This window comes from Bactrocera neohumeralis, chromosome 3, assembly GCF_024586455.1.
Source record: "Bactrocera neohumeralis isolate Rockhampton chromosome 3, APGP_CSIRO_Bneo_wtdbg2-racon-allhic-juicebox.fasta_v2, whole genome shotgun sequence".
NCBI lineage: Eukaryota > Metazoa > Arthropoda > Insecta > Diptera > Tephritidae > Bactrocera > Bactrocera neohumeralis.
In genome coordinates this window covers 49,505,299-49,532,926 of record NC_065920.1, presented here as the reverse complement: position 1 = coordinate 49,532,926, position 27,628 = coordinate 49,505,299, and the positions used below count along the sequence as shown (strand labels likewise).

Here is a 27,628-nt window from a genome sequence, read left to right as displayed (position 1 = left end):
ACTGAAGTATTGAGAAGCAATGAACTACTGATCAGAGTATGAGCCTCAGTTTTCCATTTGACATAGATCGTACACGTCTCAAAAAACGTGTTTCAACATCCTATAATTTTTAGTGCTCATATCCAGAATAGTATTCATATTACTCGACAATGAAAAAAGTACCAACTATACGCTTTTGAGTAAAAGGTAAAATAGAGACTAGTTCCGAGTCCAAAATATGATTTTATAGACCTTTAACATTTACAAAGATCAATGACAGGATGTTATAGTTAGAGGATCTTAGATTTAGAAGGATTTTAGATATTTCAAAAGTCATTGTGGCTGATTCACATAAGACTTTTGCTCCGCCTTGCTTGAGACATTTGCTTTGACAGACAAGCTTCATAAGAGCTTTTTTATATGAATTCGGTCACATTAAGGTTTAATACGGCAAAGCAAAGACAATGTTAAGCAACTCTAGTTTGTTTATGCTTTTCCAAGCAACAGTCATCATTTGTATTAGAGTGAACCATGAAAAGCAAAGCGTTCATTCTAAAATATGCTTTGCTTCTTTCACTTTACTGTTTGAATTGTCAAACCAAGCGACGAAAATTGTATGTGAATCGTTCAATCATATTATCCAGCTATTTCTGGTTCATCATTGTGTCTAACCGGAAATAATAAACCTTTTTTGTAATTTTCAAAAATATATTGTTTTTAGACAATACCTACTTTTTTGGATTCATAAAAAAACATGTTTATTGGTTGTACAAAACTGTTGATATATTTTATAAATAATATTACATAAATCAGTAGAGAATTGGAAATTGATTTCATTACGGAATGAACGTAACTCATAAAGAAAAGCTTACCACCAAAATACATAACTATTTTTTTACATTAATGCATAATTTTCCCTTTCTATTACCTTACAGAAAGCTGCCAAGGACCACACGAAAAACGTCTACTTAACCACCTACTATCCACCTACAACACACTGGAGCGACCCGTATCGAACGAATCGGAACCGCTGGAAGTCAAATTCGGTTTAACGCTGCAACAAATTATCGATGTGGTAAGTGTTTGATAATCCGAAATTTCGCACCAACACTAAAACAAAAACAGCTTTTAATTTGAAAACTAATTATTTCTACAAATAAAAAACAAGAGAAATTATTTTTATCAGAAAAAAACAAAAGATTTTCACAGCAAACACGAATATGGAAAAAATCACAAAAATCCAACTAACGGACAAATAGCCAAAGATGAACGGCAATTTGTTAACGAAATTTTGCATTTAAGAAAAACTAAAACATTTTGATTTTAAGAATTTGCAAGAAAATAAGTTTGAAAATATTAATGCATCTAAAATTTTTTATAGGACGAAAAGAATCAGATTCTGACCACAAATGCGTGGTTAAATTTGGTAAGTGACATGTACCCGTACAAAAAATCTTTACTAATTTTTGTGTTGTTCTTTATGGTAACGAAAAAAAATCATTATTTGAAAGAAAATTATTGAAAAAGAATATTGAAAAAATGAAAAGCGACTCTACTGGTTTCAACGCAGCTTTCTTCTTAAAGTACACCTACTTTTATCTACACTAATGTTAAGTTCTCAGCGCAAACGTTATTTTTGAATTTAAATTTTGATTTTTTAAAAGCGCAGATTTCACACTTTTTTCCACAAGGATTACTCGTTAATGTTTTCTATGTGCTACTGAACGTTGAATTTTAACTGCAAGGTGTTTTTAAGCAAAAACAAAAATCTGTTTGCTAGTGAGCTAAATTAATGTTAAAGTAAAAATAAAAATAATAAATGCTAAAAATGCAAATAATAAATAAATAGAAAATCACAGAAATCACTTAAAAACCACAAAACTTTATTCACTCGCTCAAATTTGATTTTTAAATTATTCAAGAGATACTAGAACACAATTTTGAAAAATAAAAAACATTAAATTCATTATTATTTTTATGGATTCTCTTATAATTATGATTCAAAATAAATTTTTAAATAATTTTTTTTTTACTAATATTTATATTTGTACTGAAAAATATTTCATTTAACTGAAACTTATTATTTTTACTCAAAATGTCTTTTTATTCAAAGAATATTTTTTATATTCAAAAAATATTTTTGATAATTATTTTTATTTTTTATGGAAATATTTTTTTATTCAATCAATATTTTTTTCTTGCTAAAGTTTATTTCTGTTCTCAAAAATAATTTTTTAACAAAATATTTTTTTTACATATTCCAAATAACGCTTTGTTTAACATTTTTTTTTGTTTATAAAATTTATAACTGTTTCACGCAAATATATCCCATTACATAAAAAAATACAGAAAGTTATATTGTTTTTAGAAAATGAAAGACAAAATAATTTTGTTTAATTCAAAATTTAGATTTATTAAAAAAAATGTATAACTTATTTTTTTTTTATTCAAAATTTAATTTTATTCAAAAAAAACATTTTTTTATATACATATGTATAAGTGAAACTCATTTTTTATACTTCAATTTATTTTTGTACTCAAAAATATATTTTAATTCAAAATATATTTTTATAATATATTTTTATAAAAACAAAAATTTTTATATACATTTTTTTATATGTATAAGTGAAACTCATTTTTTATACTTCAATTTATTTTTGTACTCAAAAATATATTTTAATTCAAAATTTATTTTTATAAAAACAAATAATTTTTATAAAAAAAAAAATAATTTTTATTAATAAAAAATTTAACAGAAACTATTTTTTTTTGTTTCGAAAATATTTTTTTTATTCGAAAAATATGTTTTTTTTATATTTTTTTTTATAATTTCTTTCATATTTTTTAAACAAAAAAAATTCCCAAAAACTGTTTTATTAAAATTTTTTTCATTCAAAAATATTTTTTTTAAGTTGATTTTTTACTCAAATATAATTTTTTAAAAATATATTACTTTACATATTCAAAATAAGGCTCTGTTTTATTAAGTATAGGTATTGTTAACTTTTTGTTTGTCTATTTACATTTGATCATTCCCTCATCTAAATCATATACAATATAATATATTTTTAAATCATTGTTATTTATTCAATAAAGATTTCAGAGTATAAATTTTCCTACGCCATTTTTTAATTTTCTTTTATTTTTTTATTTTGTAATAATTTTTCTCGGTGTACAATTTTGTTAAAAGCAAATGTTTAACTTAAAGTTTTATATTAGTCTTAAAAAAAAAGTTAACATATCCTTAAATAATCGGCTTTTACTCACCACATTCATTCTCTTTGGATACCCTCGCAACATATTTTACAGAATATAATAGTTTTATTTACCTAACGGTTGTTTGTAACACCTGGAACTAATCGAAATAATTTAAAAGTTATATACCATATATCACCATTGTCGGGATGACGAGACGAATTTCGAATTCCGTATGTCTGTTCGTCCATCCGTATGTTCGAGCAAACGGAACTCGAGAACCAATTGAGATGTCGTGTTCATTTGTTTCGTGTTCCTTAGAATACTGAGAAGGTCAGTTTGTACTGCAAAAGAACGGAATCGGACCATTGTCACTCCCACAAAATGCTGTTAGTAAAAAGTAATAAATAAATGAACCCATGAGAATCTCGCAGTTTTTTTTTTTGCTTATTGACCCACGCTTACATAGCTCAGGGAAGATTCATAGATTCAACGCTAGAGCGCAAGAACCCTCTCTAGCAAGCTCATTGGGTTTGTAGTGTAGTCAGAGATTTCTATCTGACCCGGTATACAAGCAAATCGGATAGCAAAGTAGCTTATTACTATTAATAAAGATATTAAACACTTCTTAACAAGCCTTGAGCACACTATCAGCGAGCTTGAGGCCAGCATTGTAGCTGCATTGATAGCTACCCGCGCTTGAAAGACACTGCAGTGGTCGGTTGAGTAGTTAGGTAAGAGTGCTGCCACCATCCCATTAGCGTTGGGGCGCCAACTTGATGCACTGGTAAGCTGCGAATTTCACAAATTAAAAATATTCCAACCATGCGAAGACACTAAACGAGTTTATAACAGCGCGCCACTCGTTCTTGCTTTTTGTTGTTTGGCACCAATTGATGATCCCAAGTTTAGTCAGGTCCCTTTCCACCTGGTATTTCCAACGTATGGAGAGGTCTTTTCCTTCCTCTGCTTCCCCCGGTGAGTACTGCGTCGAATACTGTGACAGCTAGAGTGTTTTCATCCGTTCGGACGACATGACCTAGCCAGCGTAGCCGCTGTCTTTTAATTCGCTGAACTAGGTCAATATCGTCGGATTTCTCATACAGCCCATCGTTTCATCGACTGCAGCATTCACCGTTACCAATGCGTGTAATTTTCCGCAGATCCTTTCTCTCGACAACCCGTAACGCCGGCTAATCATCATATAGCAAGACAAGGATGGTGAGTGATTTATAGAATTTAGTGTTTGTTCATTGAGAGAGGACTTTACTATAGCCTACTCAGTCCGAAGTAGCACCTTCTCTCTTGGGCTCGCTTTCAAATCTATTTTTTTTTTTGGCTACCCAGAGGATAAGAGGCTAAGACCGGTAGTCGTAAGCTGCTTGAGCCATATGTAAATGAATCGTTTCTGGCCACTCCCAAGGGAATGCCGCTCAGAGAACTTTCCTCACTTACGTGTGCCTCTGCACATGGCTCCTTCCTCCAATGATATTGGAATACATTCATAGAACTTTGAACAAATGATGTCTTCAAAATGTCAGAACCAGCCACATACCGAATATTTTGACCTCAGTGCCTATGCCTTTCTTTTCATATAAAATATCGGTTAATGGGTGTACATATAGCTGTACATCGGTGTAAACTTGTGTAGAAAATGGGTAAAATAGGGCCAATACTTGATATAATCGCCATATGGGTAAAATACATAACTTTTAAAGAAATATTTGATTTTATTTCTTCAATTTTACAATTTTTATTTGTGCCTTTTTATAAGTAATGTTTTCAAGAAATTTTTTTTGACATTTTTCTGGAAACATTAATCATTTGCCAAAATTTCAAATCATTTGATATTTTTATTTTCACTAATACATACATATGTATGTATATTCCATTTTTAATTTCTCAATATCATTGCTTTCCTCTCCATTTCATTATTGCCAAAATTTATTGCCATTCCAAATGGTTCGCCATTCATTTCATAGTTACTCAGCTTTCCGCTTGCTCGAAGCATTTCTTCTGCTCGCTGTCAGCATATGCTGGAAAATTCAAAACAAATGCCTCATTTAATTCAATTTCGCAAATCGACAACAACTACAGCAACAGCGAAAATTCAACCGTCATGGCAACGGGCCATTCACATTTGCTCGGTCTTTTGCTCCGTTGAACGCAACAAAAGTAATTGACGTTAATTTGAACAGTTCGGCGTAAATGTGCGTAAATCAAAAATGTTAAAACGAAAACAATGACATGCCACAGCAACAACAAATATGCGCCACGATGGCAGTGAATACTCGCGTCAGATTGCAGTTGTTTTGAAAGAGGTCAACGCCATAATTCTTCGCAAAACATAAAATGGCCGAAACATGTGGCTGCTCATTCGGACGTAATCGTGTATATAGATAGGATGATGGCTTTCGCTTCAAAAATGTTCATAAAATCATCAAGAATATATAATACATACATACCTCTATGTTTTACCATATTTTGAAGTGATTTAAAGTAGATTTCTACTCAAAAATATAAACTCGCTTCGGATCAACGGTTCTTTTAGAAGTTAGTCGTAACTGACCGCAGTTCGCTGGGATTTTGTACGTTATCCAGTAGCAGGGAATAAGTACTCTGCAGAGATTGCTTTATCATGAATTTCGAACCCTTAGATATTCCGCATACGAACCTTCGTCAAAGTCTCGCAACAAGTTGCTATAGAGTCTAACCTAGAAACCCAGTTTTATTCAACTATCGGTTGCTTGTAACACCTAGAACTAATCCAAAGATATGGTCTTACTATATATATGTACACAAATGATCAGAATGTCGAATTGAATTTCCATTGACTGTCTGTCCGTCCGTCCAACCGTGCAAGCGATAAGTTCAATAAAAATTGAGGTATTGCTATCAAAATGGATTGACAAACTCGAGGAAGACATAAAGAATCTTGATATATAAAATTATAAGGAAACCGCAAATAGCGATATGTTTTGAGGACACATATACAGCAGGTCAAAGCTCGCAAGGAGCTGTAGCGCCAAAATACATATGATGGTGATGTATCAACCATAGTTACTGAAAACGAATGCTTCCGGTACCTCTTTAGATACATCTCACCTTCGAAGGTAGTTTAAATCGGACGAAAACTTTTCACACCTCCCAACATCTAAGATGTATAGGACCTCAGTGTCTATGTCATATTTAAAATATATCATATCGGTAAAACTTTGATTTTTGATTATTGAAATTTAGAGAGAATCTTTTACTGATAACATTGTGCCCTTGTTTCAAAAATCAAGTCAGTACTTTCCTTAGCCTCTATTCGCACTTGCTTTTGCCTGTTTACCATATATATCGGTCAATATATGAGATATCTTAATGCAATTCAGAAAGCGTCTCTCTCGAATAGAAATCTGACCAATAAAACTAGGCCAGAACTTCTCCTACCCCAATGATGTAGTTAAACTTTTCTTAAAAATAATGCGGTTCAGTTTTGAATATGAATGAAATTGGTCAAAGCTAAAGCTTAAAGCTCTGGTTTTCTTCTTTTGTTCACGGTATTTAAGCTAATCAAAATTCGGGACCACTCCGGTGAGTAGATACGACTGCCATGGTTCGGTGAACCTTTCGGCTATAATCGGCGCTGATGTATGGTAGTTTTTGTGGTTATCATAAACATTTAATCGATGACTAAGAAAGTATAATTAGTTATCTGCCAGAAGCTACAATGGAGCGCATGAATTAAGGTCCTCTTTGAGCCGGTCTAAAAATGTTAACCGATTGCCTAGACTTTGGCTTTCACCAACTGTTCTTAAACTCACCACAAATCAAATGAAGAATACGGCTTCGATAATCGTAGTAGACAGAGCATGTTTTTAATTGTTATCTGATATTCTGAGATTCTAGTTTATTCTTATAGTTAGACAAGATTGGTACTGTCTGTTTGTGGCTTGGTAGAAGTATAACTTCCTTGTTATATAGGAACAAAATTTCCCTAGGAGATTCTTTACTTTTTGTATTCTTCATTTATTTGTGACTTGAGATAGATACGAAGCGATATTTTCGCTCATTAAGCATTAAGCTAAGCTGAGTTATCACTGGACTTCTTACTCACACCAAGTTTAATAATGTCTCCATCGGTCTAATCAATTATGTTACATCGCAGGTTTGTTGCCAAAGTTGGCGTTGGAACTTACTTGAACAGTAGAAAACTAAACATTGTTTTCCCAAGCACTGCTTATCTTTCCGACTATATAACTTACGCCTTTCTGACTGAAAGTACTTTGTGCTTTTTGAAGTCTTCTCTACAAATAGTTTTGAAAAAAAGCGTTATGAAACTCCGTCGATATCAAAGAGGTCTTTTTATTTTAATAACAGACTTTATTGACTCTGCTGAGAATAAATTAATTAATATTTACAGAACGTAGTAGCATATTCTGAAATATTGTACTATAGGAAAGAGATTTAGATAACCGTATATATGGTAACTCTTACTGGATATGCAATTTATTTTTTTGGCCTTCTAAGAAAGCGGAAGCAATAGTCCACATAGGAATGTTTGCCAAGGAAGATGAAGAATTGAATTTGAAACTGGATCCCGAAAAGGAGGAATATTCGAAGGCGGGCCCTAATCAGCCAAGTTTCTAAGCTCGATTTTTGGTTTCCATTATTCTTCCTTCCATTTTTCTTCCTTTCTTCCACTTCTTTTTTCGGGAAAAAACCAATACAAAAGATACAATTCCCTGACTTTCGCGCCGACTGAAGCCAATTAATTTGAGCTGAAACAGAGAAATATATGACCGATATGATAGTTAGTGGCTACACAAACAAAAGCAAATTATTCACCAGGTGTGAGTAGCCATACAACAACAACAACAAAAGACAATAAAGCAACATTTTTAACAAATAAACTTGGCAGTAAATAATGGCGGTTTTATTTCGACGATATCGATATGTACATTCAAACATATTAACATATATATATAGTATATTTTTCATTGTTTGGCATATGTATAAAGCTACCGTTATTACATGAATGAAAAATGTGTTTTGCGGTTGATTTGTTTTCCGTTTGTTTATTGTTATTCCTCCATCGGCACTAAATTGAAAGGCCATAAATTTGCAAAGGAATGCGTGCCAATGAACACAAAGCCAAAGAAGGCAACAAAAATACACAATAAAGACAATAGAGTCAACATGGAAAAGCATTTAAATGTAACCGATTATTATTACATACATCATATATACATATAAAGATATATGTTTGCTTGGTATATATGTGTCAGAAATATTTTCAAAAATGCGAAATATATTGCACAAACCTAAAAGAAATGAATAGAACTTTTAACGAAAAATGCCAAAACTGCGAAATGAATTATTATTTGAAAATCGAAAAAATAGCAAAGACAATAACAAAATGGTTATAGAAATGGCTACAAATGTTGAGTATCGGCCACATATTTGGAATACCCAGTCAAAAAAGGTTGCCTGGCAACACTAATTGAAACCGGGCAACCGGAAGTGACATGGTTGCTATGCGTAGTCGAAATGAGGGCCGAGGGATGTGTAAGTAATTGCTGTAGCTGTGCACAAAAATTGCAGTAGCTGTAATATTATATTGGCTTTTGGAAAATTAATGACTTGATGCGTTGCTGAAGTTGATTTGCTATCTTGAAAATAAATGGTTTAAAAAAAACTAGTTCCGATGCTATTTGAAACTTTTTCGGAATATTTTTTTAAAGAAACTTGTCGTTCTAAAATTGCTTATTTTTTAAATTTTTCTCTAGTTACACATCTATTTTTTCATTTTTAAATTTCCAAAAGAGAAAAAAATCACAGGAAGGCAATTTATTGAATCGATTAGCTTTACAATTACTCTCTATCCGGGTTTGTTCAAAAACTCAGTCACAATGATGCTAGAAAGCAAACGATGTATTAACGTTGTGAAAAATCCAACAATTTTCTGCCCAAATATCCGACGTCAATTTTGCTAAAGATTAAGATATTTTATATTTTAGTATGAGTCTAGCATTGTCATGTTTCATACCAAATACATCATCCAAAATGTGTTGAGTCGATCCATAAGAGTCATTGCGAACTGATATCTCTCTGATGACAGCACAATGATTTTTAAGCACTATGTTAGTTCCTTAACTTTTTCGATGTTATCGACATTAGGAGAGATGGCTGGGTATTTTCGATAACTACAAGTAAATTCGTGACTCAAATTTTTGTTTTGCAATGCGAAAATCGCCAGACAAACCTTGGCCACCGTAGTGAAACAACTATCAAACATACACCTATTGACATATGGAGGTAAAACGCCACACGAATATATTGTAGAATAAGATTATAAAAAATGATTAACAGCAAAAAATATTGATTCGGTTATGACGTACTGTTTAAATGCAAAATTTCGGTGTGACTATAATTAAGAATAAGTAAATTCACCTCCAATTTAACAAGTCTGTCAAGAAGTCAATGTTAATTATCAAATTATTTTAGGAAGGTAGGTAACTGCATCTTAATGATCAGGTATGCAGCACGACGCTTTTCCCCATACCTTGCTTTCCTTTAGTAATCGACCTTCTTTGGCGGACGCACTGCCAGCAGCTACACTTTTGACATCTCCTTTCCCCTGCATTCTTTGTAGTCATATTTTGGCTACAAGGTTTAGTTCCGGCTGCCGCTGGTGTTGCTGCCTTCCTAGAACTAGGCTTAGCTTCAGCTGCAGAGTTATTGCCAGCCCAACAAACATACTAAGTTTAGCTGCTGTCTTTGTGCTAGCTACGTTCGAGCGCGGTGCTTACCTTCTTCGCTGGACAATCAGTTTCCTCCGGCTTTTTTTCAGGGAGCCATACTCTTTTAGTATGTCATTATTATTATTGTTATTTCTTTGGTTTATATTCCAAACCCACGCCACGTTAAACTCTTAAAACGGAGGGTTCTAGGTAGCCAAAAGCTTCGTTCGAAACTTGGCTTTTTGAGCACCCACAGCCATGTTGATCCTGGACATGGGTCGCAAGGCAACTTCATCCAGCTTTTTACTGTACTCCTAACCATAGTAACCAAAGAAAGCTACCTATTTCAATGTTGTGCTATTGCGGAGGAACGAGCTGCCACCTATAAAGTCAGACCCTACTAGCTAGGGAGCTAGATAATTTCCAACTGCAACAGCTGCAAACTGTTATCTGTCTGCCCTAATCATCGCCTATGCATCTATTACCAGTCGACACAATTATATAGAGTTCAACGAAGGATTTTTGTTGACCACCAAATTATATAAAGCAAATAAGTTATCTCTACCTAAGCTACAAACCGCTAATCTGCCAATACACGATATTCAAGATATAATAACTCGAGTTAGTCCTTTTTCAATTTATTATGTCATCTTGAACAATATGTGTAGCATATAACTAAGTATATTAGACTTCTCTTGAATTGAATTTCCGATGTGGCTTTGATAAGCAGAGTAATTAAAAAAGCGAGTTATGCGTACAGGCATGATTCAGAAGATCAAAAAAATATAATCGATAGATTCTAAACATACCACAAAACGGAAGCAGTGTCAAGCCACACACAGTCCAGAAAATCACTTTCGTTAGAGGGATATGAACGTCTAAATCCCGCTCCCGCTTTGTAGTTGGGTCTTTCTCAGGTTTTCTGTATGTGATAGGATTTCCCGCAATTGACGTTTCTAGGATGTTTGCCTATGCCTATGGTGCTTATGGAGTCCTCAGTATATCTTGCTTCCTACAGATCGAGTGAGAACTCAGGATGATACTGGCGGAAGTGACTTTATATATATTTTTCCGTAGTTTCTAGGTGGAACATAGGGCCTCAGTGACTATAAGTGCTCTTAAATTGTTGTCGTATTATTTCAGACTTTTCAAATATTTCAGCACAAAGTTGGTCGAACTCTTCGGTAAAAAAAAACACTTCTGCTAACAAATTTTTAAATTTCAAATTAAATTGATATATAAATGTCTTCGTGTACTAATCCCACAATAGTTAAAAAATAACTTAAAATTTTTGGTATAAATACAAAAAAGAATCAGTGCTTCGAGCAAATACACTTCATCTAATTTCATAAATTTAATTAATTACCACAAGGAAAACATTCAGTTGGCTTTAATTTTGGTTTTCTGCAATTGATTTGTTTTATTTAAAAAATTCTATAAAATTTTTCCAAACCACATTTGCGTTTAGTTTCAAACCGCAAACTAATTTTCACACAATAATCACAATTAACTTACAGGAATGAGCAAAAACAGCGAAAAACTAAAATGAGTTTTTTTTTCATTTTACTTCAAATAAATGCTAAAGCTTAACCAAATTGCACTGGCCGCCGCTTTTCAATGGCAAACAGCAAAATATTTGATTTTAAGCCTAAAATGGCAGGCAATAAAATAACTGTAAATATCTATGTATGTATTTATGCGCCCACACGCTTTTTTGTAAAGCCAAACCATAATAAGCTCAGCGTAATTTTTCACAAACACACACACATGCATACTTACAACTATAATAAAAAAGCTTAACACCGCATAGTGCTTTACACGTTCGCACATTACAAGAACAAAAATAAAATATATCAAAAATTTAAATAATATTGCAATAAAGCTGTGTGTGTTCATTAATTAACGGTTCTTTTACGCTTACATTTCTATTAAAAAGTTTTCTGTTATTGTAAAAGTATAAAGCGTCGCAAATTAAACGCAATAAAAAGCAAATACAACAAATAAACAAAGCAAAAGCGCTCGCTTAAGCACAACTGATAAAGTTAATTATTAAAATTCAATGAGTTAAAATGTTATAAATTAATTCGTAGCAGTTAAGTTGTCTAAAAACATATGTGTTGAGCATAGCATAAATAAAAATTATAAATTAAATAGTTTTACATAAATAAATGCCTATGTGTGCGAACGCATACCCTGTAGGAAAAGTGAATGGTGAAGCATACTTTGCAGAGAATACAAATTTTTTTGAGTGCACACCCTCCAAAACACGTTTTGATTCACAATAGAAGGTAAGGTTAGGTAAGTTCAGGCCGAACGGTTGATCCACGCGCCAATGGTATCACCGAATTTCACTGCATAGCTGTGAACGGTGATGTGATAAGATACTCACCACACCGATGTAAATAAGGATCACCAACCCCTCAAGTGACGTTAAAAACTATACACAAATAAACTTACGAAAGAGCCGACTGGATGGGATGGAATGACTTAGGAGGAGAGCAAGGGATCAAACTTTCTACTCATAAGGTCACAAAAAAACTACAGGACGTTTGTTTGCCCGGCACAGTGTCCTACAACAGTCGTTATGTTTTAAGTACCTGCCGATGACGCTTAAACGGTGCTTAAAAACATATAGATCAAAACAATGCGTTGATCAGCGCCCCAAACAATGCCTGCTTTTTGCAAGTATTATTTGGCTCCAATTGGTCAAGTGGAAAGCATTCCTTTTTACCCTTGATGGGGTTCGAGGCCGACCTAAAACCTCTGCCGTGCTATGGGTACGGCACGCGGCTGCAGTGTAACTCCACTGTGATTTGAATTTTCAATTCTACCTGCCTGTAGGTTTTAACCACAGTCTCTACAAATCTCCCCAAAGGGGCAAAACCAATGAGTAAATTGGAGCGAACTGCTCCGCGTGGTAGACACAGTGTCCAGTCAGAACACCCACAACTAGGGTGAGATGAACTTTGCTAAGATCAAGTAGTTCGGAGGACTTCTTTAGACTCTGGAAAGATCTTGCAGTCGCATAAGTTCTGATTGTTGCCCAGCGCTTGTCAAACTAATGAGAGGTAATAGATCCAAATTCAGAATACAAGAAGACAGCAAAGTACGCATTCGTTCCCAATGTAATGAAAATGAGGTATAAGTGCAAAAAGATCATCCATCGGCTTTGCTTTTTACGGCTACGCCGCTGTGAGAAGATACCCAAACAAGGGATGGGAGCTCTTTAGACAAAATTTGGAACAACACATTACCTTCCCAAATCATTCTGATTAAATCTTACACATAATATAATAAGAGTTACATTTTTACACGTCTTATTTTGAAGAATATTTCAATATTTTCGAAAATCTTGCTACCCTTGTTCATCAAATACCATTTTGATCGCACCTACTTTGATCATTATCGAAGACATCGAAAGTATCAGAATTCCATCTCAATACTCTACGTTTTAGAGTACTATAATTTCTATTTGAATTCTCTGCATGCAAAGATTTACCGCTACAAATAGCTGGCACTAACTCAAAAGACGTAGAAACCGATCTGTGATATTTTTCACCTATCCAACCCTCCTTAACGGAAGCAAGACATTTTGTGTAGCGATCTAACAAATATTTGTTTTCTTTACGAATCTAGCATATAAAGAGAAGTTCGAAGTTCCCTACTTTTTTGAAGAAAAAACGCAGAAACTTTACATTTAATTTAGAGTGTTTATTATCCTTCGAAAGGACATTCTTAAGTATTTAGGTTTTTGAAGATTATCTTTTCAAATGTTGGCCACGGCTATGTCTTAGATAGTCCATTCGTTGAGTAAAATTTTGAAAAAATATGAACTAAACTCGTACCAAATGCGGCAATTTTGCTTCTTTACATATCTATTGAGACAGAAATGGACCTCATCGTTAAACAAAATTTGGCTTGAAATTTCGTATCTTCTTGGAACTTTTCAAGACCCCATAGAGCGAAGTTATGTCGCTTGGGAAGGTTGAGTGGCCTCAGTTCTTACTCAAGCTATAGTTTGTACGCTTTCAATTTGAAATCTCGACGTAAACTTGCAAATCGTTCTATACGTCGGTCCGAGTTGCAGAGCTTTCATCAGTTGATAAATAATTCGGCATAATTTGAAAATTCTTTACTTAGTTCAGGCTTCACTATCAGACATTGTCTGTTCGAAAATTAAAGTCATATAAATACCTTTACTTTCCTACTGGGTGTGTGGTTCCCACATAGCTTTGTGTATTAGCTTATGTGTTTGTATGAACCAAATATCTCTTACTATAAAGTTTGTTCGTCTTCATGTATAAGTGATTATTTATAATTACGTATTTATATTTAAATGTGTGTGTTTAATTTTAACGGAATCTTTATATATTTTTTAATTTCTTGCTTATTTTATTGGTGTTTTCTTCATTCAGATAAATTTCATAGCTATCTTCTTTATTCAGGGAAAGGTAACTATATTCGTCGAAGACTAAAAGTCGCAGTTTGGCTTCTTTATAGCACAATTTATCTGTTGATAGTTAATAAAAGCTCAAAAAATTCTCACAAATTCACAAATAATTCCAACTCAGTTGAGTATTAACTTCAGAATAAGGTTGAAAAATATTTCGAAATTGTTCTGTACATCATTTGTAAGTCCGTAAGACTTTTGTGTCAGCCTTTACATATATTTTAACTTTAGTATCAAACATCCTAATTCCTCTAGCATTTTGGTCTCTAAATGTAATCTAGAAACATGTTGGATACGATAAACGATGGGCAGCACAGTTTTGACACCAATTAAGCTTTAACAACTAAATTATTCGTAAGGCTTCATAAGATCTATTTAATTACTAATTAAATTTTATATAAAATCTTCAGTTGATCAAATTAGGGGCAGTAGAGGTCAGATGATTCCCTGTCAATCTTACTAAAGGCATAGCAAAATCCTCATAACCGCCAGCATTGCTTCTTTTGCGTCGTTTCGGAGTCACGGAAGGCATTCTCCGGAATACCCATGAGAGCCGAGGTGCATGTTGCTTGCATCCCCTCTGTCTCAAACTGAATTAAGATAACATCTTTGTTTCGGGATCATACTCAAAGATCTATGACTCCTCACCTGTGATAACGTTATTCAAAAATTGCTCAACCGAGATTTATAAACATAAATCAATGTTGTTGTAAATAGGATTTTGTTGGGTTAACAAAGACAAGCACCATTTCGTAAAGAATTGTAGAAAAATAGTAAGAAAGTTTGCAAGCTAATGAAATTTTTTTAACATACTACTGTGATTAGTAAGTAATTTTTCTTTAGAAATTGTAAATTTTTTTATTTATTCTTCCAAATCAATTGCAATAGTTCCGCATCTGTTAAAGCATTTGTGTAGACACTTTTTCTAATCCTCGAAAAAGTAGCTTTCCGGCATAGCCTTCAAGACTTTGTTCTATTGGGTTTTTATTTCCTCAACTGTCTCAAAATGGTGTCCTCTCATTGGACTTTTAAATAGCCAGAAGTTGCACGAAGCCAAATCAAGTGGGAATTGTAATTAAATTTCCCGGGATTTAGAAGTCGTAAAAAACCAACAAGAAAAACATGGCCCATTATCGTGAGGACCACGAATTGTGCGCCCATAATTCCGACCGTTTCAGACAAATAGCTTGTCGTAACCGCTCAAATAATATTCTTTCTTGACAGTATGACCCGGATAAAAAAATGCATAGTGCACTACACAACCATAATCACCTCACCTTACTTTTTGATCACAGTAGTACACTTGCCTTTCGGCCCAAAACTGTACTAATAATATTACTGTACTTTTTACCAAAAATAAAAAGTTTTATTCTTCAAATTAATTAATAATATCTGGATCTCTGTTTCGGATAGTATTTACATATATTTTAATTTATATTTATGAATAATTTTTTTATTGAAAACTTTAAATGACTTGATATTTTTTTCATACTAGGAAATGTATGGTATATACTTTAAGTTTTTTCCATATAAATTTTTTAATTAAAAAAATATTAAATTTTGTTGAACTATAAATTTTTATTCAAAGGCATTTGCAGAGCTTTATTGCAACATTTTCTTTGTTCCTTGAATTTTTTTGTTACTTTTCTTTTTTTACTAAACAAAATTACTTTAATAAAATCATTGCAAAATCAATTAATTTTTTTGTCCACTATTTAACTATATGTTTTACAAAAACAAAATACTTCATAAATATGTTTTTCTAAGTGTGACGTCGCTATGTTAGAGCATCAAATAACAAAATAAATGTGTTTCAACTATATTAAACAAAAACAATTAGCATAAATTGTGATGCCTTTGTGTTTTATATAAAAAAATATATATTTATTTTTATTTTACTGGGTACATGTCATGTGAAAAATGTGAATTTAATAAACAATTTTACAGTGTCTAAACTGTTTTAAAAAATACGAAATGCGTTTCAAGGCTAAAAAGAACAAATTAACTTAACGTCTAACCAAATGCATGCAAATTAAAATTAAAAAAATGATAAATTAAAAAAAAAACATTAACTACACAATTTTTATCAAACTTTTTATTGTTTTTTGTAAAAAAAATGGAGCCAGTGTTAAGCAAAACGAGCGCAGAGTTAATTAGAATTTAATTAAGTTAGAAGAAGATTGAAATAACAAAATCAGTTTGTTTAACTACTAACAATAAAAACAAATATTAAACTAATAACTATGGATATATGTGTATTAAATATTTTATACAAAAACAAATTTTAATTTAAAAAATTTAAAAAAAAATTAAAAGAAATAAATAAAAAAAATTTTAATTCAAATAAATTTTAAAAATTACATATTTAATAAAAACAAAAAACAGTTTTTAGTTCGAAAAAGTTTTTAAAAATTAAAAAAAAAAATTTAATTTAAAATTTTTCTTCAATATAAACTTTGTGATTTGCAATATTTTACTAATTTTTTCGTTGCTTTTATTGCAAATATTATTGCTTTTTTGTTGCGCTTTTGCCTTTTTTAAGCAGCAAAAGCTTTTGTACACAAATTCATTAAAAAAATTTCACCAAACAACTTTGACTCAAAAAAATGCCATGTAGCACAATAAATCTACATCTACTGGAATAAATTTATAAATAAGTGAGTGATTGCAATTTTTCAAGCATACAAATGCACATTTTTTTGGTTTTTGGCACACAATTCGATTATGCATTTCGATTTGAATACAAATTTCAAATTAATTGATGGCAGTTGCTTAAATTGCTTTGATAACTAAGCGATTGCTATAGCTGCATACTAAATGCCACTTTTTATGCAGACCATATATGTACACACATATATGAACAATAGAATTATTTATGTTGATAATATTTTTTCGATCAATTTTTTTAGGAGAATTTTTGTAATTTTTTCTTTGAATAATATGCCACATAAATTATGTAATAGTTTGAGGTAAGTACTTGCAGCATAAACGTTCACTTGAGTATTTTTTGTTTAGAGTATTAATTCGAAATTTGTATGAATCAATGAATGGCGATTTTGTCTTCATGAATTTTAATTGGACTAATTTAAAATATCTAAATTTAATTGAGCTAATAAAAAGTTATTCGGCACTAAATTAAATCACGTATTTATTTAATTTTATGCAATACAGCTGACCTATGAGCTGAGCCAATACAAGCCAGCTTACAAACAGTTCCTCAAACTTTAGTTGGTACTTTTTTCACAAACGAATTTCTTAAAATTAAAAGGTGATCCGTTTTGAGGTTCCCCATTCCATTCAAGAAAATACACTGAAACTTAAATTTAATGGGGAAAGAAGAACAATTTTTGGCATCTATTTCTTGAAGCTTATTTAAATATAAGCCGTGGTGCATCTCTGACGGTCCATTCGTCCAATTTTCGATGACTTGTTCGAGTATTTCGACCGAAAACTGGCGAATGACACGTGTGATGTTTTGCTCCAAGACCTAAATTCTAGCGGAATTATTCACATATCCCTCCAAGAAAAAGTCTAATGGTGTGAAATCATACGATCTTGGGAAGTGGCACCGTCTTGTTAAAACAAAATGTCGCCAAAATCACTAGCTTCAAGTTAAGGCATCAAACAGTTAACATCGAGCATCCATGGTTACGTTCTCGCCGGCATCATTTTTGAAGAAAAATGGACCGATGATTCCACCGGCTCACAAACCCACCAAACCGAAGGTTTTTCTGGATGAAATGGCAGCTCTGGAATCTCTTCAGGCTGATCTTCGTCCAAAAAGCGTAAATTTTGCTTGTTTACATACCCATTGAGCCAGAAATGAGCCACATCGCTGAACGAAATTTGGTTCGTCGGATCTTCTTGCAACTTTTCAAGAGCCCATAGAATGAAGCGATGTCGCTTGGGAAGCAAGTTCTTGCACTCTGTATTTTGTATGCTTTTAATTTAAGATATCGACGTAAAATACGCCAAGTCATTCCATACGTCAGTCTCCATACGTCAGTCTGAGTTGCTGCGATTCTCCATGGTCTTCGTGTACACTCTCAGCTACGGCTGCTTTTTTCACTGCGTACTGGATGTGGTCTTTTCAGTCGAATATTATGCAATAATGAATGCTGGGTCTTAAGATGGGTGACAGTAGTACGCTCAGTAGGCCGATTTTGTTGACCGAAGTCTTTTCCTTTACAGAAAGTGAATTTTCCTAATAAAACGATTTGTGAACGTTGTTCAGTCGCCAAACAATACTGGACAAAAACAACACGACAGCTTGGCACGACGCACGCTTAATCTGTCAAAGAAGGCTATTGAAAAAAGTAGATCTACTTGGATAACCTGGTAAAACAACTTGGGTGAACAAATTTTAGGAATTTTAAGTGTTTTCTTAAGAAAAAGATGATATGCAGTCTACACGTTCTTTCTTTAAATAGGCTTTTCAACCTTATTGGCTTTCGGCCTGACAAGTCTTCTGGGCACTTCTGCTACTCGCGCTCATTTCCAGCCTCGTACACCAAGTGTAGTCACTGCTTCTTCTACTTTTTTACTCTGCCATAGACACCGCCTACCACTACATCTGTTCTTCTTCTTCTTCTTAATTGGCATAGGCACCGCTTACGCGATTATAGCCGAGTTAACAACAGCTCGCCAGTCTGTTACCGATATTAAATACTGGAGCGTTGTCATACCTACACACAACAATACTGAGGCTGCCGCTTAATATTTAGGCGCAGGGCACAGTCAGTTTCCTGGTACAGCTCATACAAGAATACGATTGTCGTCGCCATCACATAATGCGTCATCCATTTTTCGAAGAACATTTCTATTGAATACTCCAAAAGTTATACATACGTTCATACTTTTACACCGCACAGAAGCACCAAATAACAGGCTACTATGAGCGACTTGTAAAATTTTAATTTTGTCTATCAAGTGGGCTCTATATCCAATTGTCTTTAAAGCTCCTTATATCAGGAATTCGCAATACTTCGCTAGATCTCTAACCTGGCATCTGTATTGCTGTTGGTGGTAGTGATAGATTGGTTTAAAAATATTGTTTCCAGCTAATAGCTGGTTATCCTTCACATTCCTACTGGTAACTAGCATATAGTATTTAAGCATGCCCTCATTAACCTTAGTCCTATTAGAAGGACAAGTCTTATCAACCGCTTCCAATCTAACTCCGGGTTATACCTGCCCAACCTTGGCAATAGCGGCTTTATATAGTTGGCCTAATCACTGTAGCATATAATTACTTTCATTTGGTGCTGGTACCTGCCGGCATCTGTGCATGACACGCGGGCTCGGATTGTATGTAGCCAACGCCACTTTTGTCAGCGCAACTTGTCTCCACTTCCTTTGGCTTTGAGGGTTTTTCCTCCGAGATCACCCTCTTTCAGTTTTAAGGAAAATGTAATGGAAGAATCAAACATAATGACGAGTGACGTATAAGTTAGAAGAATAAGCAATAGCAACGTGTAAACGGCGAAAACATTAATAATTGTATCAAAGTCATGAGGATTGTTTGCCTATGTGATAAGATTGAAGACTAAGAGGACGCAGAAGAAATGTATTAAAAATAATGCGTTCAGCACTTAGACCAAAGGGACCAAGATCGAGATGGATCGACGGATTGGAGGAAGATATGAAGAAGCTCGACAAGAATCGCCAGTGCTCAAAATATCTGAAGGTCACATGTGATGCAATAATAGATATTGCAGTGAAGAAGGTTTGTTGACTTCAATGAGAGCATATTCGACACGACAACTTACAGTGCTACCATCTACCTAAAATAGTTAGTTTCGATGAGGGCTCCGTCAACACTTACCTTATTTATAGCATTAAAAGTAATTCTTCAAGCTCAACTGCGGTAGATTTGGAAATAAATTTTCCGTATTCCTTCATCACCCCTTCATAATCCACAATCTCCAGTGACTGCGACACCAAATTAGCAATCAAAATATGCAGTAACCGGAATTTCTTTTGAAAACTGCAAATATCAAATGACTACCTGGTAGTTTCTTCTACTTCATCTCCTTCCGCCGTTTGCTTGCAACACAGCAACTTAATATGCTGCTGGAAAAATGCTAATGAGTTTTTGAGCGTACAAAGCGCAGCATAAGGGTGGCGCCAATGCATAAATGAATATGAAAAAGGATATTCCTGTGGCTATGTGTGTGAGTGTGAGTATACGCATGAACTTAGCTACTTTTGCCACAGCTCGCCTGCGAATGCTGCAACTTGCAATTTATAGCTAAGATAAGATGTGCTGCACGGAGTGCGACACACACACGACGGGACCCTTGCAAGTTATTACGCAAATGTATGTATGTGTAATTTGCAAGCAACAGCTGCCTTCTGATTCTTACTGAGTGCGTCTATATGTATGTACCATATGAGTATAAGTGTGTGTGGGGAAAAGAAATTATTGTCGCAAGTCATGAACATATTGTTGCATGCAACACATGGCGCAGCATAGCAAAGTGGAAAATTACAGGTATTGACAGCTGTGGTTTTCAACGTCCGCAAAGGGCTGAATGATATACCTTTATGTATGTTTATATAGAAGTAAATGTATGTGTATATATATATATATATATATATATATATATATATACATATACCCCTCATATAATATTACCAACTTTAATGCTTTACCTTCAACATTTTCGGAGTCTTCCGTTGCTGCTGTCATTGCTGTTTAATGCTTGCTGTGGCATACTTACAGGCGCTTAACATCCCGCGCACAGTTGATGACAATAGCTGACATGGGGCTTTGTGTTGCGCTATACGAGCGCAGTCGGGTATGTTTAATGCAAGAATACTGAACACATGTACTGTAAGTTTTTTTCGAAATTTATGGAAATTCTCTTAAATTCGTTACCTTATCCTTACCAGCCATTAGCTGCAGTTATTAATTTTAATGAGAAAATTTCGCGGCTCTTCAGGCAAATGTTGCAAGGGTGGCATATGTTACACTATAGCTATAAATTCATATCTAAGCTACATTTTTGTGATGACTGACTGACGAAATTTAAAGCAAGAATTTTTGTTTCAGTAATATTAATTTGCGAAATCGAACTTTTAACGCTTTTGCTGCTTTTTAGAATTGTTGACCTTTTGTAAAACTAATTGGAGCCATGTTCTTTTTCAACTAAGCTCTCCAACGGAATATGGGTCTTCCTCTGCCTCTGCTACCACAGGCGAGAAATACATCGAATACTTTCAAACTTGGAGTGCTCTCATCCAGCCAGACAACATAATCTAGCCAAAGTAGACACTGTCTCTTGTTTAGCTCAACCATATCAATGTCGCCGCATATTTCGTATAGCTCATCGTTCCATCGACTGCGATATTCGCCCTTTCAAATGCACAAAGCACTATATGTCTTCCGCAAAACCTTTATCTCAAAAACTCCTAACGCCGACTCATCAAATGTTTTCATTGCTAAGCCTTTGCACCTTAAAGCACGACGGGAATGATGAAAGGCTTGTTAAGTTTGATCTTTGATCGCCCGCCGCTTTATTGTTATTCTGCTGGTTGATTACTCTACAAACTTCTTCATTGTCGGACAACGGAACATAACTTTCATCGTCATCGATAGGGAATCGGGCTCATCTCCTTGTACTACACTTTCAGTACCGGAACCAGCACACGGATCAACACAATGCGTTGATCATCCGCCTCAAATAATGCAAGCTTTTTGCAAGCATTATTTCGTTCGATCTAATATCACTGCTATGCTGTGGATCCGGCACTCGTCCGTAATGCGACTTCACATGGAACTAAATTCTTTAGTGCAGATTTGAGCGAATTCCAAGAGCTTATGAATTCATTAAAGTTCTTATAGAATTTGCAAATGGTAATAAAAAACCTCTTTCAGTCTATAATTTCAGTTCCTGGTTAGGACTATTTCTAACAAGACTATTCCGATATTTCTGGGCAAAGCCAAGAACGCATATTGCATTTGGAAATAGCGAAGGGAAAAGGAGTACTTCATTTTAAAAGAGTGCCTGCGGAGAGGAAGCATATAGCCTGAAATTTCCAAAAACATTATCAGTATATACCGCAACGGACTGCCTTAATTGAACAAAGTTGCAACAAGATTCATCATACAAAAACAATTAACAATCTGTAAATAATGCTCTTCCAACTCTGCAGATACTCCGTCATTACCGACAGGTTTTCGATATAGGAAATCCTTGATATAGGTATCGAGAGGTATAGACAGATTGCGACCCCAATCAAACGACAAAAACTCTAAGCGAGTTTGGATATCAAAATTCTTATGGAATTTGTAGTAATAAAAACAGATGCTTTCAGGTCAGGATACTCTCTAGACGAGAATGGAGAAGGGGCATAAGAGGAGAGGAAGATACCAACTCAGGACGGATTCAAAATGGACTCGGCAGTATATTCCAATGATTTGGATATCTTCCAAGCGAAAGTACTGGGCATAGAGAAGGCTTCCAACATAGTCCTTAACTGCAGGAAGGCACTGAGCTTACTAGAAGACAAGTTCCACATAGACTTGATCTGAGTTCCCGGCCACAGGAACATTTTCGGTAACGAAACGAAACCGAGGCAGAGTTAATACCAATCCCACTAGGTCGATCAGGAGAGAGCTCAATGTATAATTTCAACAATTAGCAAATAGCATATGGAAAAATATAACAAACTGCAATATAACTAAACAGATATGGCCAATATATGACAAGAAAAGAACCTAACTAACTTATTAAATAGGTTCAGAAAAAGTATCTACAAACTAACTGCTACTCATAACAGGGCATTGGCCATTTGCAGAACATGCGTCCAAAATGGGTATGCCCTACAACAACATCTGCAGAGGCTGCGACCTAGTAGGGAATAAGGAAACAATTTTCGCTTTCTATGGGATGCGCAGGCCTATCGCAAATCCGACACAGAACACTTGGAATCCACCACGCACCAAACCTTGAATGGCTGTCCACAAAAAGTATATCGGACATTAGTTGCTTCACTGATACCACAAAATGGTTTGAACGAGAAGGTGAAACGTGATAGTAATAATAAAAATGTCTACGGCTAGTGCATCGCAATGGCACAGCTAGTGCTAATTGAGCCCGAAATATTGCTGGGTTGCACTCCTACCTATCTAACCGTCTTTAACCGGATTTGATCCGTTCAAAAGCAAAAAAAAAAATAGTTCGTCCCTTTCTGCCTTTCATGTCAAGATATCAGTCATAATATACGAGATCTGTTAAAAAACGAAGGTGAACTTTCAAATTTCGCTGGCTACGTACATTCCATTACCGATTTTATTATTTTGTTATGTTTCTGCCCTCATCTCGAACTGATCAGTTTCAACTATATACATAACATATTTATTCTGTTTGTGAGAGGCGAGGGAAAACCTGACAAAAATGTTTCGAAAATGAAGAAAATTGTCATGGAGAAGTTGCAGAGAAGTTCGTTTCAAAATTGCTGAGTTCTCAGCTTCGCACAGGAGTTTGTGAATGATGTCAACGATTATTCAGATTTACTTAAAATAGTATAATAATCACAATCAACATCTGCCCTCTTGAGCTTTTTCCAACCAAGCCATAATGATTGGACGATGCAGGAGTTATTGAGAAACCCTGCTGGTACATCATATTTCCTCATACTCTCGAAGATGACAGAACATTCTCCTAACCACTGTTTAAAGCCACTTTCAAAAGTTTTCAAGGTCGAAGGAAACTCTACGCCTTCAGAGAAACAGTATTAGGATACCGATGAAATGATCTTTGAAGGAATAAGGTATTGTCAACTGCCACTGGTTTCTTAAAAATACATATATGCGGATTTCATTTAAAATTACAAAAAAAAAAAAAAAAAATATTTTAGGCTCGGCTCATACCTGTTTGATAACTTCAACTCACAAATAATTTTATAGTGACTTACTCCGCCTCAAAAGACTGGCATTATCCCTCTCATCTTAATAGCGAGTAATTTCGCTTAAAGTTTACGATTACACGGCAATGTCAGCTCGTAAAGCTGCATACAAACATAACTGTACCAATTTCATTCTTATGTCTTGCATCTCCGCTGCAAACTCCACATACTGGTCTTCACAATCACTTGACACAACAGTTGATGCATCGTCTTCAACAGCCATCGCCTTTCATAACCTCTACTCTTGTTTCTCAGCCACATTTTTCTTCTCTTTTTCGGCTGTTCATTTTGCTGCTTCAACTTTAGTGACTTCCTTGCAACTACTAACTATCAGCGCTACCGCAACTTACCTATCTTGCCGTGGGCGACGGCAAGCGCTTCCCGGTCCTTGTCGTGGCAGGGTCGCATAATTTTGTCACATCTGCCTGCGGCAAAATGTTGTTGTCAGTGTACACGTATGTGTTGAAGTGTTGTTGCAAGTGCATTTAATGTGTCTCACGCCATTGATGTCATTGATGTTGAGGTGTCATTAATGTAGCACCTGCTCATATTGCCGAGCTGCTGCGACATAAAGTGCCGACGGCATCCGGTGGGTGTTCGCAGGCGCCAACATGCATTCATATATGAGTGTGTATGTACTTATGTTGCATGTGTGGTTGGGGAAAGCGTGTTTGAAAGTCTTGAGGTTATGAAGTTTTCACAACAACAACAACAACACGGAAGAAGTTTGTGTGGCAAAGTGTTGCATATGTTCGAGTGGTATGATGGAACACACACACACATACACTTTATTTGCACAAATACTTGAGTGAATGGTCTCCATGGCAAGGCTGCCATATAAATTTCATCAGCATGAAGGTTAATTTCTCGGCGGAGCTGGAATACAAAACATTTTCTAATTAAGCCAGCAATCTGTTGGCCCAACATCTTTTACAATTTCGACATTTTCAACAATTTTGCGCTTTTTCATCACTTACTGAAGTTTGTCGACCACGTTCGAGTTAAAGTGTCATGTGTGTAAGCATAGTTGCACGCCTTAGGGTGGTTCTTCAAGGTAAAAAGTAGATTTTTACACCACTTTTCCTTAAACTCAAACAGTGTTAGAGAGCACGAAGTCGAAGATATGAAATACCTATATATTTGAACCCTATCAGCACAGAGATCAAAGCCCCGAGATCATTTTGGAGACTCAAGATTAAGAAGATATACTTTTTTTGAGTACCAAAATTCGGTCTAGCATACTACAAATAAATTTGGGCCACGGACCAATTTTTATACACTTTTTATATGCCACATGATGCTCTTTTTTTTGCGGTGCATCGATTTAAAAAACTCTGTGACCATTTTTCCTTTCCGGCAATCACATTTCCTACTAAAGGTGCAGTCTTTGCGTTCCTTGGTGCAGGTACTCTAAGTGAAGTCCAATATTTCGGCTATTCTTTGGTATCTAAATTGTACCAGTGGATCAATGTTTCGTTGACAGTGTCAAGACTTCTTTGGATTGCCCGTAGGTTAGATAAACTGACCAGTCCAAGTGACAGGAGTCTTTAAAAGCCAAAGAGCCTGTTGGACATCTGACAATGCCAGTTATTTGTGATACGGCGAACTCCTAATTTAGGATCAACAGGTCTCTCATAACTCGATGAAGCGCCTTGAGCCTGTCCTTAATTTCTTGAGACAGCTAATGTCTATTACCGTCAATTCGTCTGTTTTGGCGAAGATTTAACTGTCGAGATATCAAAACCTGTAGCGAAAGCTGCACGGTGAAGAAGAAAAATTTCTCACAATTGCGGCTTAGTGAATCTTGCTTAAACTGAGCAATTCAATTATCACTTATGTTCCAAACTAGTCTAAAACTATTTCGCAACTCCACATGTGCTAGTAGCTGACCAACGCGCGCTAAGCTTACAAGCCAATTGATCCAGTGCCAAATGCAACGAGACATAGGAATACTGACTCGTTTCTAGTATGATGTTTCTAGATTCCCGCTATGATCTTGCCGCAAACAACTCTAATAAGGAAGTAGCTTGATGCTATTTCTGAGGAGGTAATACAATCGTTGACTTGCTCAGAACGCACTGTCAGTAAGCTTAAGTCTAGTATTGCGGCTTTACTATCGAAGGGAATGCACCACCACGTGAAATTCACTGCACTTTGAAGCAGTTTACCTACGGCTACCTGGATGGATCCTTAAACAGTTTAAAACATAGAAGTGAAGTGGCGCTTTTTGTCTGCAAGCTTTAGTCTGCAGCAGCCAATATTTCATACAGATGTTTTCAGATGCACACTGCTTCAGTTATCTCGCGAACTTTCAGTCGGCCAATCGACAAATACGAGATAATGAATTTTTGTTTCATTGTCGTGATACTTGGACGAAGCTTAACAAAAACCGACATAGGACCATATTGAAGCTCTCAAATGCGCTTTCCGTTCCAAAAATAACAATCCAACCATCGACCGATATTTCTTCTTAGAGTTGTTCTAAAATCCGCAGACCTGTCCGCTTCCAAACTCGGTCAAAACAAAACTGCTTTGAGAGCGACGTCTACAGACAGCAAGGCTGAAGAAGGTAACCCTATTTTTGATAGCTAAATAACCACTTTAACCTTCTTAGAGTACTAAGCTTTAATAGTGTAACTCAGTTTAGAGACCCCAAAGAATCTTGAACAATACCCTAATATGTGAAGCGAGTTGTATGTGCATGCCACATGCGCCTTGTAAACTTTCACAATTTTGAAGCTATTAGTTGCCACAAATTACTTTTAAGATGACTGAAAGTTCTTCTTTTGCTGGACTTTATTGTTGCCAAAATAAAGGTCAATAGCGTGCATACTATATAATGTATATATACGAATATATAGTATATAGCACTTAGTACAGACAAAATATAAAATTACCTGTTGTTGTTGTTTGCTGTGTGCACAAAGTTTCCACTCAATTGTTATTGTGGGAGTTGATCACAATTAAAAGGCGTCGATAGTGCTGCGTTTCCGGTTGAAAAGTTACTTTTTGTGGCTTCTTGGTTGTCACTCAAATATTGCTCAACGAAATAAATTGGATTGTGTTGCATGCCACAGCATAAATAGATAATTAAATGGCGCATTCGGGCTGGTTGTTCAGATTTTTATTGAAGCCGTCATCGTTTGAAATATTTTCTTAATTAGTAACCGACAGGAATATCTAAGAGGGGCTACAGTTCCTTTGACCAAAGTTTCATTTTTTATTTTTTCTTTACTTAATTGCGAAGCCGTCCTTCTCCACTTGGTCCTTCCAACGGATTTACTTTTAGTAACCGACAGAAATATCTAAGAGGGGCTACAGTTCCTTTGTCCAAAATTTCACTTTTATATGAAAGTCATTCTTT

The 27,628-nt window shown here is 34.9% G+C and overlaps 1 protein-coding gene across 4 annotated transcripts in view; it reads left to right on the top strand.

Moving 5' to 3' along the window:
• The window catches only part of LOC126753932 (neuronal acetylcholine receptor subunit alpha-7), a 625,617-nt gene that overhangs the window by 403,672 nt on the left and 194,317 nt on the right, over positions 1-27,628 (top strand). For 2 of the 4 annotated variants that reach the window (XM_050465712.1, XM_050465713.1), the window contains exons 2-3: positions 915-1,054; positions 1,361-1,405. In XM_050465712.1, the coding sequence (XP_050321669.1) occupies positions 915-1,054; positions 1,361-1,405 (185 nt within the window). The remainder of the gene's footprint in view (positions 1-914; positions 1,055-1,360; positions 1,406-27,628) is intronic. The other 2 variants (XM_050465711.1, XM_050465710.1) reach the window with 1 other exon arrangement.